General features: G+C 45.1%; 1 protein-coding gene across 3 annotated transcripts in view; it reads right to left on the minus strand.

Annotated features, from left to right (window-relative positions):
* Positions 1–25050, minus strand: part of LOC142749936 (glycerol-3-phosphate acyltransferase 2, mitochondrial-like) — a 161064-nt gene that overhangs the window by 44699 nt on the left and 91315 nt on the right. For all 3 annotated transcript variants that reach the window (XR_012882510.1, XM_075858551.1, XM_075858553.1), the window contains exons 9-12: positions 20153–20234; positions 19309–19521; positions 19127–19234; positions 13868–13950 (exon numbers count right to left, since the gene is read on the minus strand). Coding sequence is in view for 2 of the 3 variants with exons in the window: in XM_075858551.1 (XP_075714666.1) it covers positions 13868–13950; positions 19127–19234; positions 19309–19521; positions 20153–20234 (486 nt within the window). In the remaining variant the exon portion in view is untranslated. The remainder of the gene's footprint in view (positions 1–13867; positions 13951–19126; positions 19235–19308; positions 19522–20152; positions 20235–25050) is intronic.

The raw sequence follows: 25050 nt of genomic DNA on the forward strand, positions 1-25050 counted from the left end.
AGCTCCCTGAGGGTAGGATATTTAATCTCTCTTGTCCCGAACGTGAAGCCATGAGAGAGTATATCCAGGAATGCCTGGCCAAGGGTTACATTCGCCCCTCTACTTCTCCGGTAGGTGCTGGCTTCTTCTTCGTAGGGAAGAAGGATGGTGGCCTTAGGCCATGAATTGACTACCGTAACTTGAATAAGGTCACTGTAAGGAACCAGTATCCCCTTCCTTTGATTCCTGATCTCTTTAATCAGGATCAGCGGGCCCAATGGTTCTCTAAGTTTGATCTACGGGGGGCGTATAACCTTATCCGCATCAAAGAGGGGGATGAGCGGAAGACTGCGTTTAACACGCCCGAAGGTCATTTCGAATACCTCGTCATGCCCTTTGGGTTGTGTTATGCTCCCGCGGTCTTCCAGTATTTCATAAATGAGATTTTAAGAGATTACCTGGGGGTATTTCTTGTAGTGTACCTTGATGACATACTTGTGTTTTCCAAGGACTGGTCCTCCCACATTGAGCATGTCAGGAAGGTGCTCCAGGTCCTTCGGGAAAACAAACTGTTTGCGAAGACCGAAAAATGTGTGTTTGGGGTGCAGGAGATACCATTATTGGGTCAAATCCTCACTCCTCATGAATTCCGCATGGACCCCGCCAAGGTCCAGGCTGTGGCGGAATGGGTCCAACCTGCCTCCCTGAAGGCGTTACAGTGCTTCTTGGGGTTCGCTAATTATTACAGGAGATTTATTGCCAACTTCTCGGTCATCGCTAAGCCTCTTACGGACCTCACTCGCAAAGGTGCTGATCTCCTCCATTGGCCTCCAGAGGCTGTCCAGGCTTTTGAGGTCCTTAAGAAGTGCTTTATCTCGGCCCCGGTGCTGGTTCAGCCCAACCAAATGGAGCCATTTATCGTGGAGGTTGATGCATCCGAGGTGGGAGTGGGGGCTGTCTTGTCCCAGGGTACCAGGTCCCTCACCCATCTCCGTCCCTGTGCCTACTTCTCCAGGAAGTTTTCGCCCACTGAGAGTAACTATGATATTGGCAACCGCGAACTCTTCGCCATTAAATGGGCATTTGAAGAGTCGCGCCACTTCCTGGAGGGGGCTAGGCACCAGGTAACGGTCCTTACCGACCACAAGAATCTGGTTTTCCTAGAATCTGCCCGGAGGATAAACCCGAGACAAGCTCGATGGGCGTTATTTTTTACCAGATTCAACTTTTTGGTTACCTATAGGGCTGGGTCTAAAAATATTAAGGCTGATGCACTGTCGCGTAGCTTCATGGCCAGCCCTCCTTCGGAGGAAGATCCTGCTTGTATTTTGCCTCCAGGTATAATAATTTCCTCTATTGATTCTGACTTCGTCTCTGAAATTGCGGCTGATCAAGGTTCAGCTCCCGGGAACCTTCCTGAGAACAAGCGGTTTGTTCCCCTGCAATTCCGGCTAAGGGTACTTAGGGAAAATCATGACTCCGCACTATCTGGTCATCCAGGCATCCTGGGTACCAAGCACCTCATTGCCAGAAACTATTGGTGGCCTGGGTTGCCTAAAGACGTTAAGGCCTACGTCGCCGCTTGTGAGGTTTGTGCTAGGTCCAAGACTCCCAGGTCCCGACCAGCGGGCTTACTACGTTCTTTGCCCATTCCCCAGAGACCTTGGACCCATATCTCCATGGATTTTATCACCGATTTGCCTCCATCTCAAGGCAAGTCGGTGGTGTGGGTTGTAGTAAACCGCTTCAGTAAGATGTGCCACTTTGTGCCCCTCAAGAAACTACCCAATGCTAAGACGTTAGCTACCTTGTTTGTCAAACACATCCTGCGTCTCCATGGGGTCCCTGTCAATATTGTTTCGGACAGAGGGGTACAATTTGTTTAATTGTTTTGGAGAGCCTTCTGTAAAAAGTTGGAGATTGATCTGTCCTTCTCCTCTGCCTTCCATCCTGAAACTAATGGCCAAACTGAGAGGACTAATCAGTCTCTAGAACAATATTTAAGGTGTTTCATCTCTGACTGTCAATATGATTGGGTCTCATTCATTCCCCTCGCCGAATTTTCCCTTAATAACCGGGTCAGTAACTCGTCAGGGGTCTCCCCCTTTTTCTGTAATTTTGGGTTTAATCCACGGTTCTCCTCCGTTTCACCTCGTAGTTCCAACAATCTCGAGGTAGAGGTCGTTCATCGGGAACTGTGCACAGTCTGGGCCCAGGTTCAGAAGAACCTAGAGGCGTCCCAGAGCATACAAAAAACTCAGCCAGATAGAAGACGTTCTGCTAACCCCTTGTTTATGGTCGGGGATCTGGTGTGGCTATCGTCTAAGAACTTGCGCCTTAAGGTCCCGTCCAAGTAGTTTGCTCCCCGGTTTATAGGGCCGTACAAGGTCATTGAAGTCCTCAATCCGGTCTCCTTCCGACTGGAGTTGCCCCCATCTTTTCGAGTACACAACGTGTTTCATGCCTCCCTCCTTAAACGCTGCTCCCCGTCCTTGGCTCCCTCGAGGAAACCTCCTGTCCCCGTTCTCACCCCTGAGGGGGTGGAATTCGAAGTGGCCAAGATTGTGGACAGCAAGATGGTCCAAGGCTCCCTCCAGTACCTGGTCCATTGGAGAGGATACGGGCCTGAGGAGAGGACTTGGGTACCCGCCCGGGATGTTCATGCTGGGGTATTGGTCAGGAGGTTCCACCTTCGTTTCCCCAATAAACCAGGTCCACCTAGAAAGGGTCCGGTGGCCCCTCATAAAAGGGGGGGTACTGTAAAGGATCTGCCAGGCACAGCTTCTGTGTCAATGCCCATAGGTAATCAGTCCGCACCTGCTTCTATGTCTGTGAGACTGACTCCATCTTCCACCACTCAGGATGGCAGGCTTAGGAGTGGGAGAGCCTATCACAGCCTGGCCAGACGGAGCTAGCTCCCGCCCTCTGTCTATTTATACCTGCCTTTCCTGTTCCTCCTTGCTTGTGATTCTTCTCGTTTGGTTTCCTGGCCCTGCTGCAGCTTCTGAACTATTTGACCCTGCTTCATACTGACCCTGGCTTACGGACTACTCTCCTGCTCTGCGTTTGGTACCTCGTACACTCCTGGTTTGACTCGGCTCGTTCACCACTCTTGTTGCTCACGGTGTTGCCGTGGGCAACTGCCCCATTTCCCTTAGCTTCTGTGTACCCTTGTCTGTTTTTCTGTCGTGCACTTACTGAGCGTAGGGACCGTCGCCCAGTTGTACCCCGTCGCCTAGGGCGGGTCGTTGCAAGTAGGCAGGGACTGAGTGGCGGGTAGATTAGGGCTCACTTGTCTGTTTCCCTACCCCCATCATTACACCAACACAGGAAAACCATCTTCTGGGTAAGCAGATGCAACGAGAGGTCCCGAAGAGTCCCCGAAGAGGCTCGAACGAAACTGACTGCATTGCAGAAAGAACGATCCCAAAATGGATTTAGAGGCTGATAGGGGACACCTCATGTGTAAAAAGTTTCTGACATTGGACTTGAACGCCAGAGGCCTGTTGACGAAAAAATAGACAATGCTGACATCTGCCTCTTAAGAGAACTCCAACCCCTGCTAAAGGAACGTCAAGAGCCGGGGCAAGGAAGATGTCGATCCCCACACTACTGGAGAAGGCCTCCAGACCTTCAACATGATTTGGATCACTCGATGTGATAAGCCTCAAACTTTTAGCACTAAATGTAGCGATTTTAAACTTAGGTGGAAGATAGGACCTTGAGAAAGCAGATCGATGCAGGGAACGTCACGAGGCCAAATCTTGAGTGTTAGAATCCTAGACCCTGATCCTCCTGGAAGAGCTCGTGTAGAATAGGCAATGGGGAAAACACAAATCAGGCTGAAGAGAGCGTCGACTGTGTACGCTTCGGGATCCCCACCTGGAACAGATTTGTTCGAAAACCGCCGAAAGAGAAGGAACATAAAGTTCCGCCCAGGCCAGAATCATGGATGCTTCCGCCAATGCCGCTGCATTTCGTGCGCTGCCTTGGTGTTGGAGGTAGGCGAATGCCATAGCATTGTCTGGACTCGGAATGGATTGCCAGCCAGGAAAGTTGTCCGGTGACTAAAGCAAAGGTAAATCGGTCGTAGTTTCAGAAGGTTGATGGGACGACAGGCTTCCTGTATGGGCCATAGGGCCTGGGCAGTGAGATTCTAGAAGGCCCCTCCCCGACACCTGAAGACTGATTGGTTGGGAAGAGGACTTACCAGCAGAGCGGTAGGAAGGAGCGACCCTGAGAAATCGCCACAGGAGAGTAGAGCCATCAGAGAAGAGACCATGGTTCCAGAGAATCTGGTAAGCTGTTCAGTTTGAGAATTGCCGTCTGAAGTGGACGTGAGTGAAAATGGCCAAAAGGAATGGCTTTGATGGAAACCACCATGGTGTCTAGCACTTCTATGCAGAAGCGGAGAGAGGTGGGAGTGCTCCGTCGTAGGGCACTGACTCCCTGGTTCAGGGTGGACAGTTTCTCCAAGGGGAAGGACACCACCCCAGCCAAGACCGTGTTGAAAACCATCCCCAGAAAGACTAGTCTCTGACAAGGAGTCAGACAGGACTTGAACTGGCTTACAATCCACCTGAAGCGAGTACAGGTATCCAGAGTGATCTGTAGACTGGTTAAATTGTCCTCTCAGGACAGTTGAGATTCCCCTGAACGGAAGAGAAAATCTTGGTGGAAAGCCACGGGGCTGTTAACAGGCCGAATGGGAGTGCCGCAAATTGGTAGTGATGAGGGAGAACTGCAAAGCGCAGTAAGTGTTGGACGGACAAATGGGGACATGTAGGTACTAGTCCTTGATGTCCACTGAGGGACTCCTGTTCCAAGGAGGCAATCACTAACCTGAGAGACCATGCAGAAATGATAGACTTTGACGAAGGCATTCAACCATTTGACGTCCAGGATAGGGCCGATTGATTCATCCTTTTTGGGAGTGAAAGAGAGAGTGAAATAATAATCTGTGAAATTCTGGAGGAACTTGGTCAATAACGCCATAACTCAGGAGTGAGTCTATTGTCGAAAAAAGGTGGCTGTCCTGGAAGGCGACAGAGGAGAGGACTGTAAAAACCTGTCGGATGAAAGGTGTATAAATTCGATCTTGTACCCGGGAGGAGACTACGTCTCGCACTCAGGTTTCCGAGACGAGAGAGCGCCAGACGTCCTTGAAACACAGAAGTTGTCCTGCCCGCTGCAGGCTTAGAGGCCTGCAGAAGGGGTACCAAGAGGACCAGGGCTTGAAGGAGGGCCTGTTCTTGGAGTCCTGATGGGACTGCTGACCAGATGCCCGAGGAATCTGAAAAGAATGAAAACGAAGGCCTGATTTCCTGGGGTTAGGAGCACGACGAGCCTTAGTTGGAGGCAGGCGAGTGTTCTTCCGTCTGTTGCCTCCAGGATCATCTCATGCAGGCAGGCTCCAAAGAGACCGGAGTCCGAAGGGAAGGGCTGTGAAACAGTCCCGGTGGACCAGCACGCCACGCCGTTCGTGACCAGGGAAGAGTATGCGTGAGCTACAATGCGGGCCGCATCCAGGAAAGCTTTGCAGAGTTACGGAGTCGCATCTGACAGCTGTTGAGAGAGATTTATCAGATCATCAGTAGGCGCTCCTTAAAAGGAGACAATTAATTGCTACTTGAAAAATGTGCACGGCCGTGATTTTTGGGTCGGCCGGCAGCGGACTGTCAGCCGCAAGCCGCCCGCAAATCACAGGCCATGCACCGAAAACTACAGTTGTGTGCATGGCCCCATAGGAATGAATGAGGCCGCAATTCTCCCGTGGACTTTCTGGGGAATTGAGGCCGCAAAAGCACGTTCGTGTGCATGGGGCCGAATACGAAAGATGCATGATTTGATTCAGAAATCAACATAGGTGATTATCCAAGTGTCAATCTGATAATCAATAAATTTACGCAAACTGTGGCTAAACAGAGGAATGGAGATCTCCAGACATCTTATGAATAGTGCAGGAAAATTCATGTCCTTTGAAGAGGCACAGAAAAATGTAATCTACCCACAGCTCATTATCTACAATATATAAGGGTTTGTAATCTTCTAAATAAAAACGGCACAATCTGAAGATAGAATCAAGACAGGGACGAAATTCAAAGATCTGTTGATAACAGGAGGAATAAAAATAAAATTGAAGGATTGTTTAATAACAATATAGGAGACTCCATTTCCAGAAAATTGTCAAGGAGTATGAGAATAGTACCAATAGATGGTATTTATGAAAATATTCTTAAGGGATATAAAAAAAATTAGGAATGTAATGGTCTGAAAAAAGGAGGAAGCATGCATTGAAAACAATGCATCAGACCCCTTATGCTCTTAATATACCATTACAAATTTCTATAAAGGATTTCACATTGAATTGCCTAAAATGCAATCTATAGAAGGCCGATTATTACCACTGCATATGGAAATGTCCAGGAATTGGCAATTTTTGGCTAGATACACTACCGTTCAAAAGTTTAGGGTCACTTAGAAATTTCCTTATTTTTGAAAGAAAAGCACAGAGTTTTTCAATGAAGATAACATTAAATTAATCAGAAATACACTCTATACATTGTTAATGTGCTAAATGACTATTCTAGCTGCAAACGTCTGGTTTTTAATGCAATATCTACATAGGTGTATAGAGGCCCATTTCCAGCAACCATCACTCCAGTGTTCTAATGGTACATTGTGTTTGCCAACTGTGTTAGAAGGCTAATGGATGATTAGAAAACACTTGAAAACCCTTGTGCAATTATATTAGCACCACTGTAAACAGTTTTGCTGTTTAGAGGAGCTATAAAACTGACCTTCCTTTGAGCTAGTTGAGAATCTGGAGCATTACATTTGTGGGTTCGATTAAACTCTCAAAATGGCTAGAAAAAGAGAGCTTTCATGTGAAACTCGACAGTCTATTCTTGTTCTTAGAAATGAAGGCTATTCCATGCGAGAAATTGCCAAGAAACTGAAGATTTCCTACAACGGTGTGTACTACTCCCTTCAGAGGACAGCACACACAGGCTCTAACCAGAGTAGAAAGAGAAGTGGGAGGCCCCGCTGCACAACTGAGCAACAAGACAAGTACATTAGAGTCTCTAGTTTGAGAAATAGACGCCTCACAGGTCCTCAACTGGCAGCTTCATTAAATAGTACCCGCAAAACGCCAGTGTCAACGTCTACAGTGAAGAGGCGACTCCGGGATGCTGGCCTTCAGGGCAGAGTGGCAAAGAAATAGACATATCTGAGACCAGCTAATAAAAGGAGAAGATTAATATGGGCAAAAGCACACAGACATTGGACAGAGGAAGATTGGAAAAAAGTGTTATGGACAGACGAATCGAAGTTTGAGGTGTTTGGATCACACAGAAGAACATTTGTGAGACGCAGAACAACTGAAAAGATGCTGGAAGAGTGCCTGACGCCATCTGTCAAGCATGGTGGAGGTAATGTGATGGTCTGGGGTTGCTTTGGTGCTGATAAAGTGGGAGATTTGTACAAGGTAAAAGGGATTTTGAATAAGGAAGGCTATCACTCCATTTTGCAACGCCATGCCATACCCTGTGGACAGCGCTTGATTGGAGCCAATTTCATCCTACAACAGGACAATGACCCAAAGCACACCTCCAAATTATGCAAGAACTATTTAGGGAAGAAGCAGGCAGCTGGTATTTTATCTGTAATGGAGTGGCCAGCGCAGTCACCAGATCTCAACCCCATAGAGCTGTTGTGGGAGCAGCTTGACTGTATGGTACGCAAGAAGTGCCCATCAAGCCAATCCAACTTGTGGGAGGGGCTTCTGGAAGCATGGGGTGAAATTTCTCCCGATTACCTCAGCAAATTAACAGCTAGAATGCCAAAGGTCTGCAATGCTGTAATTGCTGCAAATGGAGCATTCTTTGACGAAAGCAAAGTTTGAAGGAGAAAATTATTATTTCAAATAAAATTCATTATTTCTAACCTTGTCAATGTCTTGACTATATTTTCTAGTCATTTTGCCACTCATTTGATAAATATAAGTGTGAGTTTTCATGGAAAACACAAAATTGTCTGGGTGACCCCAAACTTTTGAACGGTAGTGTACATGCGAGAAGGTTAATAAGATATCTGGGCTAAATCCAGTAAATAATCCTTGGCTATGGACTCTGCACTTGGATTATACACAATATGGTAACATTGAAACTATACATTATAACAATTTACATTTAATATTACTGGCAGAAAAAAAAAAGCAAACATTAATAATAAATATTAATAATAATGATATTAAAACCCATCCGACATATTCCCTTTTAAAAAATCTATTAAGAAAACATGCTGGTGGAATTTATTTCTAAAAAACTGTAAAAAAAAAAAAAAAAAAAAAAGAAGAGAAAGATTCCACAGGAGATAAAAAGTTATTAGGCCTGGTTCACACAGAGTTTTGGGCGCAGATTTTGAAGCGGAAACCGCGTTGGAATCAGTGACAGAGAAACTGCCAAAATCACCCGCCTTGATTTCAATGGGTGTCAGAGGCGTTTGTTTACCCGGGCATTCTAGCGGCTTGCGGGGAAAAAAAATAAAAAATAAATCGTGATGTCCTTTCTTGACACGTTTACCGCCTCTCACCTCCCATTGAAATCAGTGGCATGCAAAAAAAAACATGCGGCGCTAGTTTCCGAGCGTTTTTTTTGCCCGCAGTCCTTCGGGGGCGCAGGTGATTTTCTCAACAGTATGTTTCCATTCCTTGGAGACTCTCTCTTCCTGCTCCAATAGAAGGGGAAGGGTTTGTGAGCTCGCCTGGTGCAATGAAAGGTGACAGTCTGATGACAATGAGACTGTCCACCATAGAGGAGAGAATGAAGGATTGCTCATCTGTTTTGAATTGGAATCTGAGAGTCAATTCTCGGACAAGGGATTCCTGAAAGGGGAAGAAGAAACAGAGGCCAGAGGAGACCACACAGACCTGACCTGTTTATGGGACCTGCCACGGGAAAAGGATGAAGACCCAGAGTCCCCAGATGGTTGGTTGGCAAGGCAAACTAGGACGCCCATCATGGACTGGGTGAAATTGGAGGAGAGGTCACGGATTACCTGGAGAGTGAGTTAGCCCATTTTGATTTGGCTTCAGAACCAGGCATGGGCATTGCTGGGGCAGCGGAGATTGGGCCACAGAAGTTGCAGTCACAGATGCTGGGCCCGGAGGCTGGTATGCATCGCACAGAGGAGTAGGTTGACGACATGAGAATTTTTTGCCACATGTGCAACAGGCTAAATGAGTTACATAAGGTAGCTGCCGGGAGCCTGGGAGTCACCAAGTTCCACAGTTACCCTGAGAGAGCTAGTGATTATAGGTCCACACAATACTGCAAGAGGCAAGGCTGTAACTCCCTTAAAGTGTAGCTAGAAGTTTGGATTGGTGGGGATCCGAGCACGAAGACCCCCACCAAATCGCTAGAACGAAGCAGCTGAAACGCTTGTGTGAGCGCTCAGCCACTTCGTGTCTGTTCGGCTTTTTCCGGTAAAGCCGATGTATCGGAGTACGGGCTCATAGACTTTCTATTGAGTCCGTACACGATACATTTATTTCCGGAAAAAGCCGAACAGACCCGAAGTGGCTGAGCGCTCACACTAGCGATTTAGCTGCTTTGTTCTAGCAATTGGTGGGGGTCTCAGTGCTCGGACCCCCACCAGTCCAAACTTCTGACATGTCATGTGCAATGGCTGCCTGAGGGTACCTAGTGATTAAGGTATCTGCTCCTCTACTGTCCTGACCTTGTTCCACTAGAGTGCCTGTCCAATGGCTGATCCTACTTATTTGTAGCAGGTGAAACACGCGTTCCAGGTGCCAACAGCAGCAGGAGGTCTGTAAAGGTCCTGTTAGGCCACGTCGCCATTCTCTGTGTGCACTATGGAGAGGGAGGTTGAAGATCCGCCCCCTCTTGACCGGACTATCGCCCACCAATCGCTATCTGGAAGTAAGGGTGCGAGTTCCGTGCCCTGTAAGGAGCCTGAAGATGGTGGCCCACAAAGTGAAGAAAATGGCGGCAAATGGATGTTCCAGGGGGAGGGGACCAAGTCCCTACTAAGGTGTCCCTGTGGAGAGGCGTCTGCAACAGTGCTATAGTGAGGTTGCCCGGCGTTCCTGCTCTAAAATTGTGCCCGAACTGCGCCAAAAAGCCTACAACATGGAGATAGGGGTATTCATGCTCACCTATCCTGAAGTCACTACGAAATCTAAAATGGGGAGACCAGAAGTGAAGTCCCCTTTGTGTGTCAGCTTCTATGAGGTGGGATACTGATGGAGCAAAAGGAACACAGGGCACCTGCCAGATGTTGGGGAAAGTAGGGGGACAGTGCCGTCTTGTTACTCCGCTGGACGAGAAAAAAATAAAATAAACTAACATAAAAAGAGCAAAGACAGCCTTGCTGTACCAGCAGGGGTGTCTGCCTCCTACGGAGACCAAGCTAAGATAGACTAGCTCAGTGCCTGTAGGAGGGGTATATACTGTAGGAGGGGTCAGCACTTTTTTTTATTCTTAGTGTCACACCTCCTAGTGGCAACAGCATATACCCATAGTCTGTGTCCCCAAAAAGACAAAGAGAAAGGGAGTCTTCTTCTGAAGAACTCAAATGTTCTGCTGCAGGAAGGGCAGCCTGTTCCAGAGGAAAATACCTGCGCTGAAGCATTATTTATAACTACTGGTAATTTGTCAGCCAGCCAATACGAGCCAGCGTGTCCAGGGCGATTTGGAGGCTTTCCAAGTTTTCGCCGTGGCTTTAACTAGGATGACGTCCAGGTAGATCACCGAGATCTCCATGGATCAGAAAAATGCGCTGATTGTGCCGAGAACCTTTGTTAAAACATGAGGGGTGGTCGCCAGGCCGGAGGGAAGAGCCACAAACGGATAGTGGTGGGAATGTACTGAAGACCTTTGGAAGCGCTGTTGGGCTAGACATATTGGAATGTGGGAGGTAGGCATCTTTGATATCCACCAAGGAGAGGTATTCTCCCCATTCTATGGAGGAGATTACCGTTCTCAATGACTGCGTCCAAAAATGTCTCACCTTGACATGGTGGTCGAGGCTCTTCAGGTCCAGAGTGGGGTAAACCTTCCCATACTTTTTAGGACTATTTAAACATTGGAGTAGAAGTCGTGGAACCTCTCCTCTTTAGTAACACGAAAGATACCACCTTAGAGAAGAGAGTCCTCCGTGTGAAAGAAGGTGGTGCTATTGGAGGGGTGACGGGGAGAAATGGAATGAGAGAAACGGCCTAGGGGCATGGAAAGGAAATCTATTTTTCAACTTGTAGAGACTACCTGGTAGATCCAGTGGTTGGGGTTGTGCTTGATCTTAAAACCCATAAAAAAGTTGGTTTGAGTGGGGGCAGACCTTCAGGCAGAGGTGGCCATGTCGAAGCCGAGAAGGATAGGGCTTGAAACCTGGTTTCCCCTTGGTGTCTTTGAGTCGGCTTCCTCGTGGAACTGGGCCCGGTAATGCATCAAAAAGGACTGAAAACAAGAACCGAACTTAGTTGGCTTTGATTGTTGAGGTATATTATGAGGCAAATGAGAACTTTTGCTGCTAGTAACGTTCGAGCTGTTGTTCTTCTAAACAAGGCCTAAAAAGGTGGGAGATGTCAAAGGTGAGGCTCATAAGAGTACTTGGAATCCGGAAACGCTGCCCACGTATTTAGCCAAAGGGCGTGGCAAATAAGACACCGTAACAGCCATGGAAAGCACCAACAGTTTACCTGCATCTAGTAAAGCCTTACAAAGATACTTTCTGGCAAAAGAAAGCTGGTGACCCAGATGCGCCAGTTCATCCCCAGACATGAAAAGCCAAGAAAAGACGAAGGGCCCATTCCATAATAGCCTTGCTGACCTAGGCAGATGCAAAAACGGGTCAAAGTACTGAACCATCTGCCTCAAAGGACGACTTGGAAAAATATTCAAGTGGCGAACCAATGGGTCACGAAAGGAACTGGCTTCAGCCATGGCATGTGTGGCAGCCATGCCCAGTCGAAAACGGGAGGGTCCACTGAAGAGAGCACTTAGTCACAATTGGACTTATGAGAAAAAACTTAGGGAAGTGCTCGGTTGGATGAAAGTAAAAACCCCTTTGATCATAGGAGGGTCTGGAGAATCTCCCAGACTGCAGTATTAAGGCTGTCCACCATGGAGGCTCTTTTGGAGCTCTGTTGAGCAATCAAATCTGAGCAAGAGTCTGAGTTCACCATCTGACAAATACCCATCCTGTTGAGAAGCATCAGAGCGAGCCTCAGACAGGGGAGGCGAGATAAAAGAAACTAGTACTTTTACGAGTTCTGCTTCGAGCGAGGCACTCAACTTGTGGTTCGGAAGACAATCTAGTGGGAGGAGTCTGGTCAGCCAGAAGGCCCAGGATGCCCATCATGGACCAGAAGACCTTGGTAAGGTCATTTACAGCTAGAGACAGAGCGTGTGGTGACAAAATTCAGAGTGTGTGTCGACCATGCCGAAGGATGGGACGGTGGTTGTGTCTCGAAGCCAGGCTGGCAGAACAGGGGGAATAGACTGACTGCACTGTAACTTGGTGCTGCGTCTAGTGCAAGCAAAAAAGTGGTTACTGACAACATAGGCGTGCCGTTTAGCCTCTAGGTTTTGACATGTGTAATGTGTTTGAGTCCCTCAGTAACTACTGCTGCAGAGTACAACTAAGCTCAAAACTGTAGGGAAGGGTGTAGGGGGAAAAAAATTCAACACCAGGCTGGTCCTACCAGGAATCTGGGTAGAGGACTTCAGGCAGGGTCCCTGGACCACAGAGCAGGGAACGGAGCCAAGATGATGCGTGGCAGGCTTGTCCAGACGTGTACCGCTATGGAGGTTGGAAAGGGTAGGAGGACTTTATTCTGGTAAAGAGAAGTCAGAAAGTTCTGTTGGAGGGACAGAGCAAGTCCGTGATTGAAGCCTCGCTCACCTCTTCAGAGGAGTAAGACCGAAGTTAAGTTTTGGACTGGAGTAGATGCTGTGGCCGAACAGAAAGGTCGCACACCGTGACCAACCAATAAGGAGGTAAGCAGAGTCATACAAGGGAAGGCAAATAGGGAAGTACCACGCCGATATGGAGTAGGGGAGCCTGGTTGGGGAGGAGCCTAAACAGTAGGCTGGGGCCTAAAGTGGCGGGTTAGAAAGATGCAAGTCAGCTAAGATTAGGCCAGGGAGGGCACAAAGTAAATATAGACCCATGTGGAAAAGGAGGAAAAGAGCGAGGAAGAATTTTCACCCTGCTTGCTATACTAGACTTGAGTTTTTCCTCTTCACTTCAGCTCCCCTGGAGAACCTCTCCTTCAGAATCTCACCCTGTCGTGTGAGACCGCTGGGCAGGGGGAGCCGGCAGGACCCTGGGTGATCCTATAGTTAGCAGGCAACAGAGGAGTCAAGCTGTCTCATGTAGGAGGGGGGCAACAGTGTAATAAAATTGACACTGTTCGCCCTTCTCGCAGAAGGGCAAGAAGACTTTGTTGTCCCTATTTCCGATCCTAAAAATAAAAAAAATAAACATAAGTGTAAACCTGCAAAAGCAGGGAGGTCTGTCTCCTTTAGACTCTTAACTAAAATTAATTAGCTCAGTATCTGCAGCAAAGCTAAAGTCTGTGTAGGGGGGGTGGAGTAAAAACTTTTGACTTATTATCCGCCTCCTAGTGGCAGCAGCATATACCTGTGGTCTTCTGTGTGCCCCAATGACACAAGCGAGAAATGTAAAAGTGACAACTATTTTTGCAACTGTTTTAGAACAAATAATAGGTTAAAGAAATGCTTACACAAGTTTAATTTTCTGGAACTGTGCAGCAAAGGTAGTTGCTACATTTCTAGCCCATACATTCAGATGCCCAGACTTCTTCCAATGCTTCTACCGAATGTACAGTCATTTTTATTACCTTGTACCAAGAATTCGGGGCAAAAGAGCCCCACGTAAGCAAGGGACAGATGAATGTTTACAAGCATAGTTGTTTATGTACTCCTGTAACAGAAAACAGACGACTGTCTATATTAATAAGTGTTGTAAAACTCATAACATCAAATGCTCTTACATATTTACATCTGCTGATCAAATTATCAAAGTTCAACATATGCTCCAGATTTTTTTAGTCAAAGAATAGCAATACATGCGGGAAAGTCTGAAAAAGAGGTTCCCTGGTTTATTCATATAGATTTCATGTCAATATGTTAGTTTTTTTTATCACTGGATGGAAGAGACACCTTAACCCCTTAATGACCGCCGATACGTCTTTTTACGGCGGTCATTAGTGGGCTTTATTCTAGAGCGCCGCCAAACTACGTCGCTGCATTAGAATAAAGTAAACAGAGCAGGGAGCCGTGAAATCTCCCTGCTCTCAGCTGCCAGAAGCAGCTGAGGGCTGGGGGCGTCCCTGCTCTGCCGGGTGAGATCGATATTAGTATCGATCTCACCTGTTTAACCCTTCAGATGCGGTGCACAATAGCGAGCACCGCATCTGAATGGTTTTGGAGAGAGGGAGGGAGCTCCCTCTCATCTCACTGACACCCGGCGATAAAATCGCCGAGTGTCTGTGTCTTCTATGGCAGCCGGGGGTCTAATAAAGACCCCCAGGTCTGCCTGCAGCGAATGCCTGCTAGATCATGCCGCAGGCATGACCTAGCAGATGCCTGTCCGTTTTAAACGGACAGGCAGTAATACACTGCAATACAAAAGTATTGCAGTGTATTATAATAGCGATCGGAGGATAGTGAAGTCCCCTAGTGGGACTAGTAAAAAAGTAAAAAAAGTTTAATAAAGTTAATTTAAAAAAAAAGTGAAAAAAAATAAATGAAAAACCCAGCTTTTCCCCTTACAAAATGCTTTACTATTAAAAAAAACTACAATAAAGCAAAAAAGTTACACATATTTGGTATCGCCACGTCCGTAACGACCCCGACTATAAAGCTGTTACATTATTTAACCCGCACTGTGAACGCCGTAAAAAATAAAATAAAAAACAATGGAAAAATTGCTGTTTTCTGTTAATCCTGACTTTAAAAAAATGTGATAGAAAGTGATCAAAAAGTCGCATCTACTCTCAAATGGTACCAATAAAAACTGCAAGTCGTCCCGCAAAAAACAAGACCTTATACAGCTATGCCGACGCAAAAATAAAAAAGTTACAGCTCTTCGAATGTGACAATGGAAAAATCTAAAAAATGGCTTGGACATTAGGGCCCAGAATGCCAGCAGGGGGAAGGGGTTAATGCTCAGGCCACGTGTTGTTGATGCAGCCAGTTTAGCTATGGTGACCATACTGCGCAAGTAGAAAAAATAGGAAGGGGTAGATGGAAGTCTCTGAGGTCCATCTTTTTCCGTGCTACGCTACTTCCATAACTGCCATTCTCCTCTATGAGAGTTACGGAAACAGCGGAGCTCAGCGAGCTACCATGTTTTCCTGATTACAGGGTCAGAAATTACGCAGTTGTCCTGGAGGCAGCGGGAACCGAGAAAGGTAGAAAGGGGTTTAGGGGACCCCGTTCTAGATACCAGAGGTGGGACCCGCATCTATCTGACATTTATGGCATATCCTGTGGATATGGGCGATTTCCACTTTGCAGTTATTAGCAGCCTTTCGGCTGTGAAAAAAGACAACTTATCAAATAACTTGTGTATTGATTGACGGGTGGTTATATAAGTGAGAGGAGTGCAATAGTGGGATCCAGTGGAAGATGCATTTTACAGATTTTATTAATCTGTTCCACTAGGGTGGACCAAAGGGGGTGTAGGTTTGGGCATGTCCACCAGATGTGAAAAAGTGCCATGTGCATTCTTACACCTCCAGCACGAGGTGGAAAGATTTCCTCTAAAGCGTGCATGTTTGTCTGGTGTGCTATACCATCTAATGAAGATTTTGAATACATTTTCCTGGAGTCTAACGCACCTAAAAATCCTAGATAGTATTGCCAACAGGTGGTTATGTTCTAGCAATGTGAAAGATTTGTTTAGGTCTTTTTCCCATTTTTTTTAATGTAGATGGGTATTGGGGAGTGGGGATTTTTCGATAAGTAGGTTGTATAATGTAGAGACAGTTTTCACAGGTGGGGTTTGTTGCGAGAGCAGTGCTTCAAATGTAGTCAATTGTCTGTTTAAATCTGTGTTCATAACACATTGTCGTAGGAAGGCCAATATATGTAGAAAAAAATCAAGGGGGAAATCTGGTCAACCCGTTTTGCTTCGTAAATGATCCATGGTAGGGTAGCAACCCTGGGGTTTTACCTCTACTAGGTTTATCTGACAATGTTTCAGAGAGAGTGGGATCGTAGATCAGGCAGTTTTGTCTCTTGGGTCACATGTATCTCTAATTTCCAGAAGGGGAGGGGAATGGGATTACATTTTCCTAGTTTAAATACTCCGTCACCCCGGCTAGAATTCTCTCCCCCAGCACAGCAGACCCCTTTCCATTTAGGTGCAATCATCTGCAGAATACAGTTTGTACCCCAATGAAATGTCAGCCCAGTGCTCTAGGAACCCAAAGCCTTCTCCTCACACCAAGACTTAAGCCATGCATTTAACTCCCTAAGCTCCCGCTGTCTTTCCTGTGATGCACATGGCACAGGCAGTATTCCTGAGAATACTACCTTGGAGGTCCTTCCCTTCAGCTTGTAGCCTAGTTCTTTAAAATTATTCTTAAGGCTGCTGCACCTACCATGTATTCTGTCGTTCGTACCCACATGGACCACAACAGCTGGATCATCACCAGCCCCTCCCAGTAATTTATCCACACGTTCCACCACATGCCAAACCCTGACACCAGGGAGACAGCAAACCATTCTGTTGAGGCGGTCTTTGCGACAAATTATTCTATCCGTCTTCCCGATTATAGAATCCCTTAGAACTACTGTCTTGCCTTACCTGCATTACCATCCCGCAGACTACTAGCTGGGCTGTTCTCCTGGCTGTTAGGGGGATCAGTATCCACTAGGGCTGCCATTTCTGAGAATGTCACCCTCGCATCATCACCCAACTTGGCAATTTTGCTTGGAATAACAGAAACAGGATTGACCTTCCTTTTCTTGGACCCCTTTCTACATTAACCCTGCTTCTTGCCCGGTCCAGCTGACCCATGTCTTCACCCTCCAGGTCTACTTCACTAACTGCTTGCTCAGTGAGCAGCATGCTCCGCTCGAGATGGTCTACTGCCCTCAGTGTTGCATTTTGCTCCTCCAGATCTCTAATGCGAGCTTCCAGGTGAACAACATGCTCACATCTGCCACAGAGCTATTCACCCTGGGACTCCTGCTCCAGTCGTGCATACATATGGCAAACTGTGCACTGAAGAAAACCTCCAATCTTGCTATCCATTATTCCAGTTACAAAAAAACTGTGAACAATTCAAAAAGTAAAAGTAAAGAAGAAGAGTACTTACAGGGGCTTTAACTCCTGTTTAATAACTCAACTTGTTACACAAGCCACTTAATCCAGAAAGCCCAATCAGAGCTATGCTGATACCTAAATATTTTAAGCGGGAATCACTCCATATATAGGAGCTATTAGTTTTAATGGGTAGTAAAACTTCTTGCGGGAGAGATATGTTCAAAGCTTGGTATTTATGTGGGTTAATTTTGAAGTTCAATATATGTCCAAATTAATTTAGTAAGGTCTCCTGGGCAGGGAAAGCTTCAGCAGGATTAGATATGAGGAGGAGAATGTCATCTGCGATAGCAGCTGCCTTGTGCTCTACTTGGCCTATTAGGACAGCTTTAATATATACATTCTGTCTAATCGCTTGAAGCAATGTTTCCATGGTTAATCCAAATAAGATGGGGGATAGGGAACATCCCTGTCTTGAACCATTTTTTATGAAAAAATCTGGGGAGTGGGTACCATTGACCAGACTGCTTGCAGATGGATTGGAATACAGAGAGAAAATCGCAGATAAACTTCTGGGGGAAACCAAATTTCTGCAAAGTTAGCTCCATGTAGTGCCAATCTATCCTATAAAAGGCCTTCTCGGCACCTGTACTTAAAAACACCAAAGTCGAGGAGTTCTACCTTCACCTAGAGACCAAGTAGATCTCTCTATGAACGTTGTCCTTCCGTTCCCGCTTGGGAACAAATCCCACCTGGTCTGGGTGTATCGGGCCCGATAGAATTTGTTTTACCCGTAAGGCAAAAAGTTTTGCAAAAAAATTCAAGTCATTATTTTGTAAGGAGATTGGTCTGCAGTTGCAGATCATTATCTTTTTTTTATGTATGAGCGAAATTCTGGCCATTAGTGATTTTTTAGGGAAGTTTCTCCTTTTTATATGGAGTTGAAGAAGTTTAGCATTTGGGGGAAGGAGTATGTTCTTGAATGTGTTAGAGTAAAAGATGGAAAGTCCGTCTGGACCTGGAAATTTACCTTTCGGGGAGCTACCTAAAGCGTCCTGAGGTTCTTTTATGGAGAACGGTAGGATCAATTTGGAGGGCCGTTCCTGATCTAAGTGTGGTAGATTGAGGGTCGATAGATACTGCCCAGCCTTTAGATGTTTCTGGACTCATCTGCTCATCGAGGCGATATAGTGTGCCGAAGTATTCCTTAAAAGCATGTGCTATCTCTGTGGTTAATTCCACATTAGTTTTGGATTGAAGTGTGTAAATGTATGAGGATTTTCTTCGTTGTTTAAGGAGGGACATCATGAATTTAGAGGCTTTGTCACCATGTGCAAAATATTTCTTTTGACAGGACAGATAGGCCTTGGCAGAAGAAATGTTTAGAAGGTTCTTTAATTCTGTTCTGAGGTGGGTTAAAGTCTGTAGATGTGAGGTCTCCAGAGAGCATTTATGCGTGGCTTCTATGCTGCGTATCTGACCATGCAGTGTCTGGCAGCAGCTTATTCCCGTTCCTATTGAAGTAAACATTACTGCTCGGACAAGCTAAGGTACATCTTTATAAGAAGTCCCTGTGAAATATCCATTAAACTGTACAGTAACGTATTAACAAGTGAAAAAACTGTGGCTGACAGACAAACACCTAGAATCCTAAAAGATAAAACAGAGATAAAATGAACTTACTGGCAATTTACATGTGTACAATATATGTTCACTCCATTCTCAGAAACAGTTCATAATTCAAGAGTTTTATCTCACAGAGTAACAAGATACAGCTCATCATGTAAAAATTGAATAATGTATACATATAAATTAAAAGACCAACCTGTAGCGAAAAGGGCTGAGCAAAGTCAACACGTGCACAACCCAGAGAGCTTGACCAGGGACAAAAGGCAAACGTGAGGAATCGGCACAATCCAAGAAAAGATGCCAGCTGACAAAAACGAGACAGATATTAAAGAGAAGGGTAAACCACCAGGAATATACCAGGCATTGGTACAGACTAACCTCTCTGCCACTGCCGACAGTTTCTGCACAAGTTTCGTAGGAAATTCCCACAGGCACAATGAGGATGTCTGAAACTACCCCAGACTGCACAGCTGTCATCATCTGCCGGACCCATTTATGAACTGCAGGAAATGCTTTGCGACAACTTGTTGAGGAGGTGGACTCCAAGAACACCAGGAGATGCTGCCCTTCTGTCAGCTGTGTCTCAATATACTGTCAAAAGTTAAAGGTATAAACAAATTACAGTGTCAGAAAGTAAAATAGTGGAAAATGTATTTTTTTTTAAAAAGTAATAAAAGGGCATGTTCACATCACCGTTGGCCTTCCGTTGAAGGGTTGCGTCGGAGGTTTCCGTCGGGTTAACCCCTCAACGGAAAGGCAAACAAAAACCTAAGCTTCCATTTCCCTCACCATTGATATAATTGGTGACGGAAACCTAGCTAATGGTTTCAGTCTGTTACCGTTGTGACAGGGTTCCGTTGTTCTTGACGGAACCAATAGCAGTCGACTGCGCTATTGATTCCGTCAAATCGACGGAACCCTGTCACAACGGTGACAGACGAAAACCATTAGCCAGGTTTCCATCACCATTGAGTTCAATGGTGAGGGAAACGGAAGTTTCCATTTGCTTTCCGCTGAGGGGTTAACCCAACGGAAACCTCAGACGGAACCCCTTAACGGAACACAGACAGTGATGTGAACTCAGCCAAAGCCTGAAACTGTATATCAATCAATGACTGAAAACATACAACATAGTGTATGAAATATTTATGCAAAGCAAGAGGTAAACATCAGGACAAGCAAGACAAGGAAAAAAAAATTTTTGTAAAGCTTCTTCCCTCACCGCAGAAAAAACAGCTTCACTGAGAGACTTGGATAATCCGTCTGGTGGAATAAAGACGACTCCCAATTTCTGCAGGAACCACCTAATAACCAAAGAAGTCTTTAGGTCAGCAATGGAAGCAAACTAGATGAAAGACTAACACCCAAAAGATGAACATTCTGGTTTCAGTGTAGTTGGACACAATATTCTCAAGGCCTCAGAGTAAGAGCCTCACAGGCTTTGACAAGTTAGGCCTGATTCATAACATGTTTGTGCACTAGGTTTATCGTGTACATCAGAAAAGCTCCTGGCATACGCAATAAACATGTCCGTAGAGCTCCATTAGCCCGACGGAGGCCAAAAGAGTCTCCTTTTAGCCTCCATCAGGCTGGTATACGTTTTTTTTTTTTGCAGGGTGGAATAACGTAGTATACTACACTATTCCAGCCTGGAGATCCCGATAAAAAGAAAAGACTGTGCGGTATAAGTTTTTTTTAACATGGGAGCCTGAGTGTGACGGATGCCACTGTATAGACAAGAACAGACAAGGAGACAGCACTTCCAACATATGTCAGCTTTTTAATCACCCGTGCGACGTTTCAGTCCGACAGGACCTTTCTCTCCCATGCTTGAGATAGGTCCTGTCGGACTGAAACGTCGCACGGGTGATTATAAAGCTGACATATGTTGGAAGTGCTGTCTCCTCGTCTGTTCTTGTCTATCTGGTATCGGGGACCGTGGATCAGGTCCTATTGAGGCGTGCACCTATCTGTGGTCCAGTGCTGTGGTATTTCTCTATTCTGGATGCCACTGTATGGCATCCGTCATAAAACTATGTTAAGTGTATACCTTGGGGATCTTCCCCAGGGTCAGAGTCCTCAGGTAGAGAGCATCGATAGCTCTCTGGCCTAGGACTGGAGACGCCTCGGACGTCACTGTCCATATATGGACAGCGACGTCAGGGGCTCCCTCAAGAAGTGGAATAATGCCAACGCTCTGGCATTATAAAGCCCTTAACATCATTGTCCATATACGGACAGTGACGTAAGGGGCTCCTCCGGGTGCGGAATTCTGGTCCATATATAGACAGCGACATCAAGGGCTTTCCCAACACGGGAGCCCCCGGCCAGAGTGCTTGCAATGCTCTGGCTGGGGACTCTGTAGTTGAAAGTCCCTGACATCATTGTCCATGTATGGACAGTGACGTCGGGGGCTTCCCCCCGGCACACTGCTTCAAGTAGCGCTGCGACGGGGACTTCGGGTGACGTATTCCACTGTATGCCTATACAGTGGGATACGACGCTACCTTCCGAAGGTATACATCGGGACTCCTCCTGACGTATACCTCCGACGAAAGGTTTAAAAAACAGAGTGAATGAGACCTCATCACAAGAATCATGGCTCTAACTATTCACTCCTCTCACGCCTAATTAACTTATTAATACACTTTATTATTTACATGTGAATATTCATATAGAGATTGTCCTTCTAGCAGGTATTCTGTAGACAAATCTAGCACTTACAGCAAGTACAGCGTTATATATTTACTGATATTTTTCTTTAACGGAGAAAATTCTCTAACTAGATTTTACATGCAATTGTCCAATAGACTATCACAATAAATGTAAGAATCTATGAAAAAACATGAAATAACCCAATAACGCTATGTAAACTCTTTCTTCACAGAGATCGATGATACCTGGGAACTCCATCTGCATCAACATTTCCCAAAATGGGAGCAAACAAGACCATAAAGTCTTTTACTATGGTAGATTAATTTAGCTTTATTCTCAAGTACACTACACATAGCAAAGGCAGCTTTTATGGACAGGAATCAATAATAATGAGAACAAAGCCTACACTTGGAACTATTGACATTTGACAATAATGGCAGGTTCCCGGGCAGCGTGCCACTGGCTGACTGCTGTAAGTATGATTCCTGGGAGGTGGGAGGGCCATAACTAAGGTACATGGTCGATGTAAAGGACCTTTTTCATAGTTTCCTTTTAATGTATTGGTATGTAGATTGATTTTAAAATTAAATATAAAACATAAATCAACCATTTTTAAAGCACAGATGTAAAAAAACAAAACACGCACCTGAAATATTAACCCCTTCCCCCTGCATGTATTCTGGACCTTAATGACCAAGCTATATTTTAGTTTTTCCATGGTCATATTCAAATTGCTGTAACTATTTTATCTTCCCGTGGACATGGCTGTATGAGGACTTGTTTTTTGCGGGATGAGTTGTATTTTTCAATGACACTGTTTTGAGGTATATAGAGCTATTTGATTAACTTTTTTTTTGGGGGGGGGGCGACGGCAGCAATTTACCATTGTTTTATGCATATTAAATTTACGCCGTTCACCGTGCGGCGTAGATATCATGCTACCTGTATTCTATGGGTCATACGATTAAGACCATACCAAATATGTATCTTTTTTTTAAGTTTTACTACTTTTACAGACTAAAAACACTTTTGAACTAAAATCATTTTATTTTGAATCGCCGCTTTCCAAGAGCCATTACTTTTTTCGTCGATGTCCCCATATGAGGGCTTGTTTTTTGCGGGACTTTATTGCTACCATTTTGGGGTATATAGGACTTATGGATTAACCTTTATAATTATTTTTGGGGGGGAAATGGACAAAAATAAAAAGGTTGTCGTTTTTTTTTTTTTACGCCATTCACCTTGCGGTTCAAATAATATGCTAACTGTAAGTTTTTAGGTTCATCACGAATGCGGCAATACCATATATGTGTAGTTTTTATTTATTTTTTAATCTTTTACTAAATAAAACAAACTTTATGAAAAATAATATTTTTTTCAGTCCCACTAGGCACTGTGAGTTCTTTTGATTGCTTATAGAATACTTTGGTAAACTTAGTATATTAAAGCATTATTGCCTGTCAGTATAAAACGGACAGGCAATCTATTAGGCCATGCCTCTGCCACGGCCTAATAGGAATATAGCAGACCTGGGGGCCTTTGTTAGGACCCCGGCTGCCATGGCAACGCATCGGCAGCCCGCGATCGCATTTGTAGAGCCCCCTCCCTCTGTAAACTACTCAAATGCAGTGGTCACTAATGACCGCGGCATCTGAAGGGTTTAACGGTCGTGATTGAAGAAAACTTTGAGCGCTACCGTTTTAGCAAGAGCCTGGCTGTCATCACCCATGCAAGGCTTTGATTAGGCCGCTGTGATAAGGCCCCTTATGGACTGCCGTTAAAAGGTTTATCCGTAGTCATTAAGGGGTTAAGAAATTATTTACATAATACACAACCGAAGCTGCAGAAAGGCCAGCAGAGCGCTACATAGGACCAAAAGTAAGCAAAAAAAAAAAATTCATAACAGAAATCAATAACTTTACTGCTCAACTTGTTCAGTTGTGCAAAGCTTATGTTAGTGGTGTACAATAGGTGCTGCGATGATACCTGCCAGCAGAAGAAAGTAATAAAAAATAAAATAAAAAAAGGAATTTACTGAAACTATAATATCAGAAACCAAAATGCTTGATATAGGATCATCTTTTTCTTCAACACCACTCAAATTACGTGTTTTGGCAGATCTCGCGATTGTCTGAGGAAGGAGAGGAACACCACGAAAAGCATTACATGAGAGATCTTTAAATAAAGATGATCCCGAAACAACCATTTTGATTTCCGATATTACTTGGCTTGAAGCGCAGTTCTTTAAGGTCCTTTTTCCCCATTTGCTTCGGCTTTAACTCCTAATGACCAGCCTGTTTTAAACCTTAATGACAAGCCAACTTTTACATTTTTCCATCGTCTCATTCAAAGAGCTATAACTTTTTTATTTTTGAGTTGACATAGCTGTAGAAGGTCTTGTTTTTTGCGGGACAAGTTGTAATTTTTAATTGCACCATTTTGGGGTACGTAGAATTTATTGATTAACTTTTCTTAACTTTTTTTTGGGGGGGGGGGGGGGAAATAGAAAAAAAATGCAATTTCGCCATTTATAATACACTGCAATACTTCAGTATTGCAGTGTTTTATGCCTGTCTGTGTAAAACGGACAGGCATCTGCTAGGTCATGCCAGAGGCTACAGGCAAACCTGGGGGCCTTTTAGGCCCCCGGCTGCCATCGGAGACACAGACACTCAGCGATCTTTTTGCCGGGTGTCGGTGTCTCTCTCTCCAAAACCACTCCGATGCGGCACTCGCTAATCAGCGCTGCATCTGAGGGGATAAAAGGGTGAGATCGATACTGATATCGATCTCACCCGTTCAAGCAGGGATGCCCCCAGCCCTCAGCTACCTCTGGTAGCTGAGAGCAGGGAGATTTAACGGCTCCCTGCTCTGTTTACTTATGCAGATGTAGCGCCGTAAAAAGGCTATTGTATCGGAATAAAGCCGGTTAGTGGCCACCGTAAAAACACTATGGGGCGGTCACTAACGGGTTAAATAAAACATTGTCTAACGTCTGTTTGTTATTATATTTGTCATTTTATTAGATCAGTATAAGATCATTAACTAAGAAAGACAAACATTTTTTATAACCCCCTTTTTTTTAATTTAAATTGGCCACACATGGGGCCGATATTTTTGCCCAATTTCATGATTGGTCAAATAATCAGGAATCGTAGATGGGAGGTTATTAAGATCATCGTAGTAGATCTACAAAATTGCACATTTTAGCGAAAACAAACGTTCCCTTTTTTTAAAGAGAAAAGAAGAATCACCACGCTGCTGGGTTTCCAGTGCCAGAGCAGCAAGCTCAGTTCCAGTGGCATGGCAATGTTTCACTGTGAGGGTATGTTCACACGCTTAGCAAAAAACATATGAAAATACGGAGTGGTTTTCAAGGGAAAACGGCTCCTGATTTTGAGAAGTTTTTTAATTAACTAGCATTTTTCGCTGCGTTTTTTTTACGGCCGTTTTTCTATAGAGTCA

This window comes from Rhinoderma darwinii, chromosome 3 (genome assembly GCF_050947455.1).
Source record: "Rhinoderma darwinii isolate aRhiDar2 chromosome 3, aRhiDar2.hap1, whole genome shotgun sequence".
In the NCBI taxonomy this organism is placed as follows: Eukaryota; Metazoa; Chordata; class Amphibia; order Anura; family Rhinodermatidae; genus Rhinoderma; species Rhinoderma darwinii.